This window comes from Notolabrus celidotus, chromosome 17 (assembly GCF_009762535.1).
Source record: "Notolabrus celidotus isolate fNotCel1 chromosome 17, fNotCel1.pri, whole genome shotgun sequence".
Taxonomy (NCBI): domain Eukaryota; kingdom Metazoa; phylum Chordata; class Actinopteri; order Labriformes; family Labridae; genus Notolabrus; species Notolabrus celidotus.
The window spans coordinates 8,183,275-8,200,278 of record NC_048288.1 but is presented as its reverse complement, the minus strand read 5'-3'; the positions used below and the strand labels follow the sequence as shown (position 1 = coordinate 8,200,278).

Sequence of the window (17,004 nt, the reverse complement as noted above, 5' to 3'; positions counted from 1 at the left end):
AAAACACAGTTAGGATTCTATATGTAATGAAAGGCGACAGATGACAACATCATATAAAGCAAGGAGTAAAAAAAGATCCCTAATAAAAGTGTGTCTCAACTTTGATTGATGAATATGCGTGACAGGCCTCCATCTCCTCCCTTGGTAAACAAATGAAGGCAAAACACCGCCCAGACAGGTGCTGACACACTGCTGACATATTTTGAAGGTTTGCAGAAGCTATCTGAGTGGTGGAGCTGCGGAACTAGAGTTCCCCTTCAAGTTCCTGAAACACGCTGAGTGACTAAACGTCACAGATCCATCAGCTCGTCACAGACCACAAAGCAGAACTCAAAGCAGACACTCACAGTTATGGACAGTTCAATGACTCTGGTGCCAACACCCCTTCCCTCTCTTACGGTAAAGAACGCCCGCATTTGTCGACAGAGCTGTCAATCATGACATCACATCCCCCTTTATTTGTCATAAAGTAACTCATTCAAACTCCTCTGAAAATGAAACGTGTAGATACATCAGCAAAACAAGGACGAACTGCTCTGACAGAAAGCTTCTTTAAGGAAAAATGTTGTATATTTTGGTTTTAAAGCTTGGCCCATGTCCCATCTGGTAACATAGGAAGAAGGCTTTCTGACCTAAACTGTGGCAAGTAATCAGGGGGAGCTTTAAATGTTTTCACATACAAGTGTATCCAGGGTCTAAGAGGAGTTTTTTACTCTATGTGTTGTTTCATGTTCTCTCTTTATGTGTATTTTGTATTACTGCTCTGTTATGATTGGTTTCTTCTTTTTTTTATTCTTGTAAATGTTGTCAAAATTTAATAAAACACCCAGACCTGCCTGATGAAGCTCAGCCAGTGATTGATCAATAAATAGCTTAACACCTCGGCTCACTGTTATTGATTCATATTGTTAGAACTTTGTTGTGAAGCTGTGACAGATGCTGTCATAGTTCATCGATGTACTTTGCTGTATTGTTTACATTTTCCCAACCTCAGCGGTCCACTTGTTGATCTAAATCTTATCTCAACCAGCAGGAAGGATTAAAATAAAGTAATAACATCAATGCACTTCTAAATAAGTCTTACCTGGAAGCCCTGGATACGAGCCAGGTAGTCCAGCTGCTGTGCAGGCTGCACCGACACGCCGCAGGCCAAGCTCGGGTTCTTCCCCTTCATGTTTAGGGAGGCGTCAGCTGTGGGCGACTGACCGTTGAGCAGCAGCTCCCTGGCCATGGTAGCGGTCGGGCTGGGTGAGGGGGCGGAGCCGCTGTAGTACGGAGGGTGTCCGGGGGGCAGCGGAGCAGAGCAAGGCCCCATGTCTTTGGATGTTATGTAGTTGACAGAGCCGCTGTTGTTACCGCCAGGGCCTGGAGCACTGCTGCCCCCCTGCTTCCTGCTGGCCTCCATCTCCTGGTAGACGTCGGGGCTGAGGTGGAGAAGACCTTTCTGGGCTGGATGAGGCAGAGACGAGAAGAACGGAAGAGGAACATATTAACAAATGGAAAGACGAAAGGGAATAGAGATGATATCAGAATAAAAGAGGAGGTCACATGGTTTCAAAAAGAGCAGAAAGCAACAAAGGTAGGACATTAAGGGAGACAGAAGATAAAGATGGGTCAGTCAGCTCTCAGTGTTAACCACAGAAATGATTTGCAAACATATTTCCCTGTCACGCAATGCCAGGGTGTGTTTATGCATGTGCGTGTTACTAGCTGTGTCCATTTGTGTGTGTACAAGCTTGCGTGTTGGCTCTCTAAACTGGCATACCATCACCAAACGTAGATGACAGTTTCATGTGGTTTGGCGCTTCTGAGCACTATCAAACTGTCTGCTGGGAAACACACACACATGGCCTCTCTCTTTCTCATCCTCAAATACAAACACAGAGACACAAACGGAGCATCCACCAATATCAACAGAGCGGCTATGACTTCATCTGTGATGGGAAACAGCACCGTCAGCTAATGGGCAAGCTTCTCTTATAAGGTCTCTTCAAAGGCAGACCAAAGAGAACTCGGGAGCAGGTTGGGCCTCAGATCAAAGGTCCGTTGAGAATATTTCAGTGGCTCCGGGAAACATCCTGGGTGATTTGGACTGCAGAGGCTGAAGCACCTTTGACCAGCTTTTCTTTCGGTCCAGATTTTCCTCCGGTTCTCGCCAGCTGAGCACAACAGCTTTCCAAGACTTTGTTCCGATCCAGACCATTTGGATGAATCTCACTTGTTTATATTGGCCTCCTTCAGTCTGACATCACTGCCCTGAAATGGTCGTGACAGGTGGAAGCAGGAAACACCAACAGGTTGAAGTTCAATACTTTCCTCACTTTGAGGCTGAGGTCAGTGAAAGTGAGTGGGAGGAATAAAAGACAAGAAAGAAGAAGAAGAAGAGATGTGAAGGATTAAAGGGAGAGGGATGAGCTGGGAGCCGGCTCAGATGGAGGAGGAGGAGGTGGGGATGAGTGGATGTGAAAACCATGCGAAGCCTCCGAAGTCCAGCCAAGGTCACCAGAGACAGGAAGACCAGCTGTGTGTGTCTATGTGCTCTTGTTTGTGTGTGCGTACGGACCAACAGCTGGGAGAGAGCGCTGGAGTGAGCGCATGACTGACAGGCCGCTTCCTGTTTGAGTTAACATTACCATCACACTTAGATACACACATACAAAGACAGAGAGTAAGCGCTAAATCTTGTCTAAGGTTTCTGGGAACCTGCACACAGTGTTTCCCATTGTGAACAATGAAGTTTGCATTCCTTTCCGGAGCAGAAGAAAGGCTGAAGGAAACAGCAATGAAATCCAGCTCTTATTACTCATACTACAACAAACTACCCCATGCCAGCAATGACACAACTGCTAGGATTTCTACCCCCCTCCCAATCATGATGACAACTTTAATTTGAATTTACGCAAGTAGAAATCGCAGGCCTGTGCATTCTGAACCGAACATAGAAAACGAAAGGTGTTAGCCAACATGACATCAGCTGTGAACGAAGGGGGATGAAAGCGGCGGTGAACTTAATCCATGTTCGGATGTCTTTGTGTGTGGGCGTTCCTGTGAGGATGTTTGCATGTGATGGAGAGAGAGAAAGAGACAAAGGAAGAGAGAAAGGGAGAATGACTAAGTAAAAACGATGGAGTGTGATTGTGAAACTGAGACATGAAGTGAAAACCAGTCAGCGAGAGAGAAGAGTGCAGGGGAGAGTAAGAGTGAGGCTGTAGAAGTGGAAGGGGAGAGTGTGTTTGTGGTGCTGGTTCCAGGCAGTTTTTTTCTTCCTTTTTTTGGAGGGGTCCCACCCAGACTCGGCGTCCGGTGGGCCAGGGGAGCGCTGGAGGGAAGCCAGAGCCAAGCATGAGACTGATCGAAAACAGATAGGGCCCGAGCCCACTGCTATAAATCACCACGGTGGAGCAAGACCCTCACATAGTTCACACATGCACACAGACAACGCGCAGACACACATTCAGGCACACACAAATATGCACAGCAGGAAATGAAATGTGGCAACTCCAGTGAAAAGCCCTGCTGCAATGCCCATGGGAATAGAAGGGAGAAAAATCACTCTCTTCTTACTTCTTTTTCTTCTTCTTCTATCTTCCTGTTTCTAAGCCACCCTGTTTGTTGTAGCACTACATCCCACAGCCTGCAAGAGGCAAAGGACTTAAGCATGAACACACTCACATACACACGTTCAAGAGGAAAAGGACAGATCCACACACACACACACACACACACACACACACACACACACACATACACACATACACATACACACACACACGTGCAAGTGGTTGAGGGATGGCTTGTGCTTCATTTGGAAGAGCAAGAGCAAAAGGCAAGAGCCATAAGTGAACAGCCTGCGACACATTTGCCTATTTTCTTCCACTTTGCCTCACACAATGAAGAAAAGAGCTCTGTTTGGAATGTAGCTGTTCTGGTTTTCTTTGAAGTACATCTGTAGTCCAAGTTGTATGGGCTAATCCCATATCATCAGGCTTTGGTGTGCACAGTGTGGAAAAAATGTCCATATGGAGAGCAAAAGCATGCAGCCTGCAGCATGTATCTGTCATAACAACATCCCTGCTCCCATTTTGGCCAATCTGAGGACAATTAATTCATCTCTATAAACAGATATCTGCATGCATGTGCAGCAACAATCTGTTCTTGATAACGTTTAAACTTGAGCAGCAAATCTGCTTGATGCTGTGTCGCAAAAACAAATCAGTGTTTAGATTACATAACTTCCCAGAATGCATCAGAAATGATTAAACTGATTGACATTTTATGACCAAGCATTTCAGAAGCGTTTCTCTTCTCCTGACGGACAGACTGACGGACAGATGGACGGACAGACGGACAGACAGACGGACTGATGGACGGACAGACGGACGGACGGAAATACAGACAGACGGAGAGACAGACAGAAAGAGAGACGGACAGAAATACGGACGGACGGACGGACGGACGGACAGAAAGACAGACGGTCAGACAGACGGACAGACGGACAGACGGACGGACGGACGGACGGACAGATGGACTTCACTGTTACTTTTTGCAAATCTGCATCATGCTGATGTTATTTTGGCAAACATAAGACTTCAACAAGAGCGGTTTCTCTTTCAAATACATATCGTGAAGCCTCTGTGTAGCTCACTATTTACAGTGAAACTGAGACTCACAAATGAACAAGTGCTCTATGAGGGATCATGTAATGAGTTGAGTTCATGTGAACAAACAGTCTTTTCCCCAGTTGTTAAATGGACTGCAAACACAAAGTCTTGGCTTGAAGTTGTGTGTGGCTTACCGCTGGTCATCAGATGGGTTTTGAGAATGGTGAACCATTTGTGATCACTTATCTGGGCTATGCATGAAAAAAGCGTAACACACTCTGATTCCATACACAGTTTTCTTTGATATGATGATGTTTCAGCCCTCTGGCCTTCTTAAAGATCATTATTTACTACAAGCACTGATGTTATGTATGTCACACACTCCTACTTACACATTTGCAAGTGATCAGGCCATCAACCTCCAACAACTATGCTTTAGGTAAAACACCATTCTGCAAGTGGATCATTTTGAAGTTTATAATATCACCATTACAGTCAGCAACTTTTCAACAACATCCTCAAACAGAAGGAATACCCTTCAATGACAAAAAAAGCTGATGAGTGTAAACAGCTACTTTAGTTTTAAATGATGTGGCTGACTTTCCTTTAATTAAAACAGAAGTATCTTTTGATAAGATAACATGACAAAATCCTACAAGACTTGTCAATCAATCAATCAATCAATCAATCAATCAATCAATCAATCAATCAATCAATCATCAATCTTTATTTATATAGCAACAAATCTCAACAAAAGTTATCTGAAGACTCTTTCCAAACAGAGCAGGTCTAGACCATACTCTATGTTCTATTATTAACAAAGACCCAACATCAAGAAAGGATAAGATCCAGTCCCATCTTACAGACAGGACTCAGTCTGATCTCATCTTAATCCACCATGAGCAGAGCACTTTGCAGCATTGAGATAGTTACAGTGGTAAGGACAAACTTCCTTTAACAGGCAGAAACCTCCAGCAGGACCAGACTCCTGTTAGACACACATCTGCTGAGAGTGAGACAGAGTTGTGGTTGGAAAGAGGGAGATGAAAAGATAGATAGAGATGATAGTGGTAAGACCGATAGTAGGAGCTGCTGGCACTGGGCACTGGGCTCCAAAGTGACACCTAATAATTATATAAACAAATTACTGTTTTCAACCTCTCTGAGAGGAAAAACATCCAGCTGTCTGACTTTCATATCGAGCTCTTCAAATGGAACAAATACACAAGTTGCTATTCTGTCTGCGATTGCTTCCACTCCTGTCTGACATACGAGTCACTTTGAACCAACCTATGTTATTAAAATCCATATGCTGCTTCCACCTCTAACCTCAGGTGTCTGCGTCATCAACAAGGACTGGGAGGTTATTGGGCACTGCACCGGTTGCCAGCCTATCACAGGGCTAACATGTACAGACAAACAACCAATCATGCCTAAGGGTAATTTAGAGTAACCAATCAACCTGATGGGCATGTTTCAGACCATGGGAGGAAGCCGCCTTCATGCATGAACATGAAAATTCCACATAGAAAGGCACCTGAACGGTCTAGGATTCAAACCAGCGCTGTCCACTGCACCACCGTGCAGCCTTAAACCTTATATATTAGCTATAAGTAACCATCCAGTTAGTAAAAAAGACACATACAAGTGTTGCCAATGCTCTTGGTGTCTCTGGAGCAAAACTGCAAAATGACCAGCAGCATTATTTGACTTTATGGTGACTTTACTGCCCCTCCCTTTGCTTATGTTGCAACACAAGGAATGTCATCTTAACTTACACTACCAGTCAAAAGTTTGGACACACCTTCTCATTCATTGGTTTGTATTTATTTGAGTTATTTTCAACATTGTAGATTAATACTGAAGACATCAAAACTATGAAATAATCTGGTTTTGCCATAATCTGGGTTACAACAGTAGTCAAATAGGGCTATCAATTATGTACTAACCCTACCTCTGAACAACACAACTGATGGTCTCAAACACATTAAGAAGGCAAGTCATTCTACAAATGAACTCTTGACAAGGCTCATGTTAATTAGAAACCATTCCAGGAGACCACTTCATGAAGCAGACTGAGAGAATACCAAGAGTGTGCAAAGCTGTCATGAAGGAAAAAGGGGGCTACTTTACAGAATCTAAAATATAAAACATATTCTGCTTTGTTTAACACTTTTTTGTTCAATAAATAATTCCATATATGTTCTTTCATAATTTTAATGTCTTCAGTATTATTCTACAGTGTTTCAAATAATTAAAATAAATACAAACCCTTGAATGAGAAGGTGTGTCCAAACCTTTGACTTGTAGTGCGCACAATGTTTTATACAGGGATACATCAAGCCGACCCAGAAACTACAGCCAAATGTTTAAAGGCCACAGTGTGCCACCAAAGAGCTGCAACAGGTGGAGGACTTAGCACAGCAAAGATTTTCTGAGCTGTTGTTAACTTGAACTTAAAAAGTTCTTGTAAAGTTTTATTAACAAGCTAAACGAACTGAGCTGTGAAACTACGCCTGTAATTTAAACACTTGTAAAAGTTGTCCAAACATCCACGAGAACAGGAAGAAGAAGAAGAGGAAGAAGAAGCAAATAGAATCGTTGACTGAACAGAAATGACTGAATAGAAATAACTCTAACATGTTTACTCATAAATACACTTTTTTGCACATATTGACACATTTATCACTATTTATCGTATGAAAAGTGTTACAACCATGCCGAGGGCAGAGCTTATTTTTACAGGGTGCAGTTCTGCACACTGATTCAGTTATCCCCACTTCTATTCAATAAAAAGCTCAATCCATCAAAACAACTGACAAACGAGAAACATCTTCCATTCAGCAACCAGAGACAGAAAACTGAGAGCAGCTGTATCTGTTTGAATGAGTTGTAAACGGTGTTTATGCAATAAACATTATTCAGACATTATCGTGGTGTGAGTGTTGTGCGGTTTGGGCAACTATAAAGGGGGTGATTAGCAGATAGTTAAGTCTCATGCCGAGTGTGAGATAAACTATGAGTGGGAATGGCACGGGACCAAAGCAACGCTTAAAGCCAACAATAGGAGCAATGACCATATAAGGAAGACTTCGTTTCCCAGGGGGCTCTTCTCTGGAGGTATTGGGCAATGCCTGGATCTCGGGCTACCATAGAAACCACAAGCACCAAAATAGTTTACCCCAGCCAGGAAGCACTTATCTATAAACATCATTTAGATGATATATCTTTGAGGAAATCGGAGCAAATCACACATGAGGTCTGCAGAAGTTGTGTCAGGTTCCTGTAGGATTCTTGATTTAGATTCAGGACCAGCATTAAGCAAACTAAATAAGTCAGAGTGATTAGTCTTACCAGGCTGTTTTGTACATTCAAACATGGGAAAGCTGAAACTTAACATCTATTCTCCTCTCCTGACTGAAGCTGGATGCCATGTTAGAGCACCGCTGCTCTGCCAAAAGCCCCCATTAGAGGCGAGTGACAACAGCACATTTGAATCTAATAAGGCTATCTGTTTGTTTTCCACTCTGCTGCTCCACACTGCAGACCGCTCATTCGTCCCCTAAACTGCTCTTTCTCAAGCTGCTGGCATTTACTTCTGCTGGCAACCAGCGTGAAACCGCTCGCAGTGTGTCCTTTCATCCAGCTGGGCCATCACAAGTCAAGCTTGGATATTACGATGCACATAAATCTGCTTAAGCAACATCATGACGAAGGATTCTTTGCATAACTTTTTGCACCTGTAATGAATATTAACTTACTAAACTTCATGTGAAATACATGGAAAAATAATTGTGCTGCCAGACTCTGCGAACCAGGGAACTGAAAATAGAACATGAAGTCTTGAAATAGAGTTTGTGAGAGGAAGGATTTTTTTGTCGTTTTTATTTTGATTACAGAGAAGACAGCCAATTTAACTACAAATACAGCTGATGCAGACCAGCTGTTTCCTGCAAAATTGCATCCTTGTGCTTTTTAGTGAAGAGTCCAAACACTGCTGTAAATGAAATATCCCTTAAGGCCATCACATTCCCATGTATATTCGACATAAATCCTGTCATGAAGAAACTCTGTTTGTCTACACTAAAAACGTCCATTAGTAGAAGATTTGTCAAACCAGACAGTGACTAAGAAGGTGGTCTGTTCTTTGTCGCTTCATTTGTCTCTGGTTTTCTTTAATCTTTGACAAGACTCCAGCTGAGGCTAAGGATGCTGTGAAGCGACCAGCGTCCTCTACAAATTCTAATGAAGAAGTCTAAAGGTGAAAAAACTCTCAGAAAACAGCCTGAGCACGATTTACTTACCACAACTTAACACAGGATCACAGAGTCTGTCATATTGGTTTGCAGGGTGTGGCTAACATTAGCAGAGCTAGCAGCTCAGCAACTCAGTCCTTCTTGCAGGTTAACGTCTACATACCTGTGCTGGTTATGTGTTCTCCAGAGCCAGTTAAAATAGGCACAGCCTACAAATAAACTGATATCCATTTTCTAGATCCAAATACTGTCAAACTGTGACGTGACGCACTCTGACACGCAATCTATCATCTGTGCTTGTTTACATCCAGGTAGTAGAGCAACAAAGTGTAACAGTCAGAATATAATTGTTGTAATACTGCTGCAATACCTAGTAGCACTACCTTTCTGTGTTTGTCTGTCATATACAGAGTTGTGGAGACCTAGTTTTATAAGGTTGACTGTTCATTTCTGTATAATAAACTGCCATGTGGAAATCCCCACTCTGTCCTTCTGATGCTACCTCGCTATCTCAGGTGGAATACTAACAGCGAACATCGCTAGCTCTCTCCACCTTCACCAGTCAAGTTAAAAAAGCATGGCAGTGGACATTAACTGGAGCTACAACCCTTGTTAGCGGCTAGTGACAGACAGATACAGATAGGCGGATTAATCAGTGCCGATTATTGGCAATTTGAAATGATCGTCCAATGTCTGCACTGGCTGATAGAAAACAAAAAATAAATAATGTCTGCAGACACTGCAGGCAGCCTCGTCAGTGTTGCCTTCAGCCACTCAATGGAATATGAGCAGGCTGTGCAATTTGAGTGGATGCTGTTATGCTTTTTTAATGAGTTTGTTGGCTTGGATTAGCTTTTTGATTTTATCAACAAACATAAACAAACATAAAAACATGGTTTGGGACAGTTGTTGGAAGGTGGAGAGAAAGTTAGTTACTTGATAATGTGTAGATTCTGTTATGATATATACTATAATGCAGTTTAATACTGTTTCTGATATAAATATCAATCGTGTCATGACATTTGAAGCACTACTTAAAGCTGCTGTTGGTAGTCACAGAGTAAACATCTGTTCAGAGAGAGGGACTTTGAATGTCAACACCATCCCTCCCAACCAGATTTCCTCTTGGCCCCCACCCCCCTCCCTTCTCTGTGCTCACTCATGATAGTGCCAGAATCATAACCAATCGAAAGACGTAGTAGGGGCCGCCCCTCAACCAATCAGCATGGAGGACTGGAGATTAGCTATTATTGGTCCGTCATAACGGGAACGAGAGGAATAATAACATTCCTTTGTACATAGGCATTGGAAAACACAGAGATTTCGCAATAGTCTCAAATTACTTCACTTACTGATGAGTACCGATTGGTATTATGACCTTTTCTCCAAACCCAGCAGGAAAAAAGTAACGTATTTGACAACAATCCTACCAACAGCAGCTCTAATGAATTTTTCTTTTTCATGAACTAATTAAAAATCCATCTAAAACACGTTACTGCTAAGATACCGGTCACCATGTATCTTAGATTGTAATGTGCCGAAATTATGGAATAACACATGACTTGTTTCTCATTTGAAATCATTAAAATGTTGTATTTCATCAAATGCAAAAAAAGCTTTGGCTTTAGCCGACCTGCTCTCTAATTATCGGCATTGGACATTGAAAAGCTGACATTGGTCGACCACTCGTAAAAATATTCCTTTACTGTTTAACATACCAGTTATTCTGGTGATGACGTTTAATCGATTAGTTGACTGGATGTACACATCCCTAGTTGAGGAAGATAGTTCTGGATGTAAATGGTAGAAAGTTGTTACAGCTCATCCCAAGGGGAAAATTCTCCGTAATCCAACAATTATCTGGTGAGATGTTTCAATAAAACCCCAAATACCAGCCTCATTAGGGGCATGGGACATGTGGAGGGATTAATCCTCTGAGTGACTTACATATCTGTAGAGTCTTTGAGTAGTTCAAGTATCCAGTGAACCAGTTAAAAGTATCTATCTATACCGCTGATAGCTGAATGTGCTCCCTCTGTGCTTGCAGTAGGAGGATGATTAAGTTGCTTCACAGTTCCAGTACGTTTTTCATAAGCTCTTCATATTATTTTGTCTACAGCTGGAAGAGACACACAGCTAACTCAGATATATCTTTCTTCATATGCGTCCTCTTATCTTATCACAACACTTCCTGCCTGGCAGTTTTGTGTCTTCTTTCGTAGGATTATGTCTATGTGTGCGTGAATCTGTGCTGCAGTGGGCTTGTGTGTTAATCCTGAGTGAAAGGCTATGGTGTTCTTTTTTTACGTTTTTTTTTTGCACAGGAAGGCAATGGAGGGACTCCCCGGTGGGCCCCAGTGTGCCGGCCCTGTAAGCCTGCGTGAATGAGCCTGAATTCGCAGGCTCCCCACGAGGACGCACGGCCCATTAAGCTGACAGTCAGCAGCCCATTGACCAGTCACAGAGATTAAACGCCGGGCCATCTCGGCGGCTAAAACCACCTGCAGGACAGAGGGGAGAGAGAGGAAGAAGGAGGAGGAAATGGAAAGAGACAGAGGGAGACGTGCGGATACTCACTGTTACTCGTTGCTTCGGTAAATGGCGCCTTTTGTCCGTTCCAGCCTTTGTTGTCCATCTGTAGCGATGCAGAGAGAAGGGGAGAAAGGGGGGAGGTAAGAGAGATGTAGATTCTTGAACAGACAGCTTCTTCACGCATGTCAGACGAGTTCCTTCCTACTGTTCAGGCCACAAAGAGACGAGCACTCACAGGAGGGGATGCTTAAGGAGCCTGTGTCTGTCTATCTACGCCAGCTACTTAATTAGGGGGGTTGTCAGTGTTTAGTCACTTGAAAAAAGGCTCCTATTCAGTGTGTTACTTCTGCTGTGGTATGCGTGTCTGCCTGCATAAACACACACCGCCTCAAACACACGTGTGTGAAACTGAAGAACAAATCATTTCTGATGTGTGTGACAGCTGAGGAGATGACATGGCTGTAAACAATCGCATGCACCCCCCTTCGACTGTCGTCACACTTGAGCACAGATTACCCACAATCCCACGGTGGGAATGTAGCGCAGCAGAGCTCCCAAACAGAGAGGGAGGATGAGAAAGATGAAGAGAGACACAAAGAAAGACAATATATCTACAGATCAATTAACTAGTGGTAATTATCTCTCTCTCCTCCTTGCGTACATAAGTATCATGAGTCTCTGCAGGTAACAGTGAACACTTTTATTTACTCCCATAACTTTCTAATCTAGCGGCATCCCCTTCTGTGTGCTTTCAAAATAAAAGCACATATGTTGTCAAAACTAAGTTACTGAGGTGCAGAGCAGTCAAACTGACAAATTGAATCAAACCAAACTGCAGTTGTATGAAGCAATCTTTTCCCTTAAGCTTGATCATAAACTTGGTTAATCACACCCTCAAAAAAAAAAAGTTACATTTATCATTTTGTTTTGTATCGTATGTGAGTCAAATGTCACATTAAATCCCTACAGAAAACATTCATAATTCTGAAATACTCTCTGCATAAACCTAGAGTAGTTCAAAGGTGATAACAAAGATGCAAACAGAAACTGTGTGCTTTGTTTGAAACTGCCTCGCTGACACATGCAGCTAGAGAGTTTTTCGTGCAGGCGGTATCTTATCATTTCTTGTCATGTGATTTGTGTCGTGTTGTATCATTCTGTGTCGTATCCCATCATGTAGAGTTGGATCACACCCTGTAATTTCACGTAGTGTAGTGTTTTGTTTCATCGTGTCATTTGGTGTCCTGCTGTGTCGTATCACATTGTATTGTATTGTGTCCTCTTGTATGGTATCGTATCATTTCATGTAGTGTCCTGTCATCAGTCGTATCATTTTATATAGTACAGTACTGAATCTTGTCGTTTTGTATCATGCTGTTGGGGATTGCATTGTGTATTGTGATTTCATGTTGATTCCTGTTGTATCATGCAGTTTTGTATCATATCATATTGTATTGTGTCATTTAGCGTCATGTCGTATTGTGATGTATTGCCTCACATCGTATTGCATCGTATTGCATCGCACCATATCCCATTGCATCACATCGTACCGTACCACATCGCATCGCACCGTATCCCACCGCATCGTATCATATTGCTTCGTATCGCTTGGTATCACATTGTATAGCATTGTATCGGCTGGGGCTCAGTGGTAGAGTCAGTCGACTCTCAATCTGAAGGTCGGGGGTTTGTCTCCAGGTCCTTGGGCAAGACACTTAATCCCAAACGGCCCCCTGTGCTGTGCTATCAGTGTGTGAAAGTGATTAGTTAGTGTTTCATAAACCAGCCTCTGCCTATAGTGTGTGAATGTCAGGGGGATTGCGTGAATGTGGCATGTGATGTAAAAGCACTTTGAGCGGTCAGAAGCCCAGAGAAGGCGTTATATTGACACCATTGAGTCCATTAACACTTTTTCCTAGTGATTGTATCGTATTAAATCATGTTGTGTCGTGTCATGACGTAAGATAAAAATAGAGGGGAGTGTTGACTTTGATCTGGGTTGTGGTATCTTCAGAGAAAAACAACCTTCTCCATAGATTCTGATTAGAGCAAAAGGCCATCCTTTGGCTCCATGGTATGGCTGTCTAAGTGAGATATATGCAGCAGCACATATCAGACTAATGAGCTGTCAGGGGAGCGGTGAATATTCTACACAAAGCCTGGTTATGTAACATTGTCTCTATCTGAATCTGCTCCCTTGAGCTTGAAAACCGATGAGGTGAATAAAGATGATGGAGATCAATGGATGCTTTTCAAAAACACACCGTCGGTTCAGAGGAGCTGAACAGGTTGCATAACAGGTCAGCAGCACGAGGACCTCTGATGAATCTGAAAATTGACTGGCTATCAGCTTTTGTACGATTCTGCACAGCTTGTGAGAGATGAGATAGGGTATAGACAAAATGAGAGTGGAGATTTATGTAATCTTTCTGCACACAGCTGTACAGGTGCTGCCCTCCAAGCAGGGGTGGAATACCAATTGCAAAATGCTGTAGATACATCTCAGTGTGTTCAAACGTTTGTTCTTCGTTGGTAGAAAACGCATGTTCGTAGAAATGTTTGTGAAAACAGGTAATTTGATGCACAAATGACATTACAAAGTGCAATCTAATTACATCATGTACACTATAATTATAGAAATGCTTTAACTGAGTGTGTCAGTCTGAAAGAGATGCAGCAGCCACATGACTGAGATGAGGCTGCTACTTGTTAGGTTCTGACTAATGACCCATGAGCCCCCTCTTTCTCTGTTGCCAGGTTTTTTTCTTTACTTAACTTAAATATCTGTCCATTTCATAAGCAGCTCATAATTTGCTCACAGGGCCTTTGAGGGAGGAAGAAATGAGCAGAAGAAATCAAAAAGTCTGTTACATTGAGACACTTTGAGCAACCATCTATGTTCAACAGTAGTTTGTGAATCTAATCCTGATAAATATTACAACGCCTCAGAACCTGAAGTGCAACTGAAGGATAAAAGCTGCAATAAGCGGGTTGTATCATTATAAAAAGTAAGCTTCATCCTATACACTGGTGCAACCTATACAGTATTTATCAGTATCATATGCAAAGAGAAGCATTTTAACAACAGTGTTAGAGTGCTGGTCTGATTGAAAACACACCACAAGTCAAGACAACAGGTGACTAGAAGAGGTGGATGACACGAGTCACAGCTCGTTGGTCATTGGTAGTGGGTCCATAGGTACTTAACTACCGCTAGTGGGCTCAACTACTGCACTAGCAGGATGATGAAAACAGATGAAGAGACTACATGTGGCAACGGTAGTCTTCACAGAGAAGGGCAGTTTAAACCTTTCTCCCTCTGGGTCAACCCCCAAAACAAACTGCGCTTTGAATGACTTATATTTTGAATTTTACGGTGTGCTTCATCACGTGAGCTATAAAATGTCTGAAAGTCTTAAAATGATCAGAAACAACTTTTAAAAACAGGTTGCTCTGTCCAATCAAACTTTCAACTAACTGATCAGTAGTTTCAAGTAAAATCAGGCTGCAAGTAAAGAGTGTTATTGAAACAACTGCTTTGCTTAAAAAGTGTCAGTTTAACACTTTCATTTAGCTGTAGATTAAACAGAACTGTCTTCATGAAGCCAATAAAGGGTTTGATACTTTTCCATTGGGTATCCATTTCTCAACATTTTGACCTGACAGAGACTCCACTGTGTTTTAAAATGTGGTTATGTTTTAAGCTACTTATGGTTTCAAGGTAGTGCACATACTTCAGGTAGTAGTTGTCAGAGTTGTAGTGCTATTGTTAGTAGTACTGGAGCGGACTTGTTACGCAAGCGCATGTATGCACGAGCACAGTTAACATGTGGCCCCTTTCGAAAATTGTGTAACCACCGTTCCTACTGTGACAAGTCAAAATTTTAATCTACTGTGCACGTGATCAAAGGCTTTATGAATAGTTGAATCAGGTGGAGCCGCTTCTGAACATGGTAATGATGTTATGAATATGAAAACATAATCGGTGATGGCGCACCTGATGAAACCCTAAAAATGGTGACTGATAGCGTGCACATGGATTATTCTCTTCTGCGCAATGAACATAGGACATTACTAAACATTCACCCGTTACATGGACGCAGGATTCGGAGAAGAGTTGGGGGCACAGAGGCGCATGGCCTTTGCATTTTCACTCCAGTAGTTGGACTTAAAAAGTTCACTGTGCTGCTGTCATACAGTCTATGGCCCCTATGTGACAGCTACATGCTATGTTAATTGCACAAAGCTGTTTTGTTGGTATACAATGCTCCAAATATTCTCCCAAGTATTTTTTACAAACCCTACTGCAAACCATAGACTGTATTAAAAAAAAAAATGGACGTAGTATCTGTGACGTCAACCATCTGTTTCTGAAGAGCTGTTTTGAGGCCAATTGGCGGCGGCAGCAATATTGCTGCTGTTGAGCTATTGTGACGTAAAAAGGCGGGCTTTGAGCCTCCTAGCCAACAGCTACAGTGTTACCGCCTGTCAGTCAAGTCAGCTGTGCCTCTCATTGGAAGACTCGTAATCTCAATATCTTCAAAATTGCTGCGTTAGAAAAAGATTCACCTCCCGTACAGTGTGTGCCAATCGAGAAATGAGCTATCCAGACTACACTCGTCTTTTGTACCAGGCTGTAAACATGTTTATTTCTGCTGTAAAGATCGGCTTTTTTGAATTGGTGTGTATGTGGTTTCCGGTACTTCCGGAGCCAGCCTCAAGTGGACACTCGATGAACTGCAGTTTTAAGCACTTCCGCATTGTACTCATACTTTTAGACTGGAGGTTGCCGCTTGCTGCAGATACAAACAGTTTAAGACTCATCAGAGACTACCTGCACTCACAGTGATCAGGCAGTAAATGAAACAAAGGGGAGCCTTGTTTACAAACTGGCTATACATTATACAAGTTGGTTTAGGTATACAGAGTGTGGTGGAGTTTGTACCTCAGTGGGAGTCGGAGGGGAGACTGTGGAGGCCTTGTATCCCAGCTGAAGGAGCATCGCCTCGGCTGCGTTCCGTTTGGCCACCTTCTTGTTGGGTCCTGTTCCCGTTGCAACCTCGCTGTTCACCTTCACCTGCACACACGCATAGAGAACAAAATATCTGTAGATACACAACGTGGTTTTATGGCTGTATGGACACATTTATGTCATGACAAACTGGCTGAAACTTATGATAAACACATTTTCTCTTCCAGTCACACTCCAAACTCTCAGCTGATAACACTTTACGGCCGAGTCATCCCTACAACCTCCATTACACAAAAAGCCTCCAATGACATGTTTGTTTTTCAGAGAGCCTGAAACATTTAATCTGTCCACACAGAATGTAAGCAGATATTTCCAAGCGAATATCAAACGTCGTTATGTTATGCAAACAAACAATTACTCTCTACAAATAACATCCTGGGAGCCAGAGCCTCTGTGAACAGGCAGGCCTCGGTGCACTTACTCAAAGTGGTCTGACATGCTGGGTAAGTGCTCATCTGAATAGATTTCTGAACAGCTAAAATAAACCCTATCCTTATTTTGTATATTTCAAAAGATGATGACACATTTGAAAAACCTTTCAAACAGAGTGGAGGTCTTTCCTCTCTGCACATACATAGACTTG

At 42.6% G+C, this 17,004-nt stretch overlaps 1 protein-coding gene across 1 annotated transcript in view; it reads right to left on the bottom strand.

The window, feature by feature from the left end:
- Nucleotides 1-17,004, bottom strand: part of stau2 (staufen double-stranded RNA binding protein 2) — a 135,403-nt gene that overhangs the window by 52,921 nt on the left and 65,478 nt on the right. Inside the window, exons 10-12 of the mRNA XM_034706321.1 lie at nt 16,335-16,466; nt 11,435-11,492; nt 1,085-1,449 (exon numbers count right to left, since the gene is read on the bottom strand). Of these exons, the coding sequence (XP_034562212.1) occupies nt 1,085-1,449; nt 11,435-11,492; nt 16,335-16,466 (555 nt within the window). The remainder of the gene's footprint in view (nt 1-1,084; nt 1,450-11,434; nt 11,493-16,334; nt 16,467-17,004) is intronic.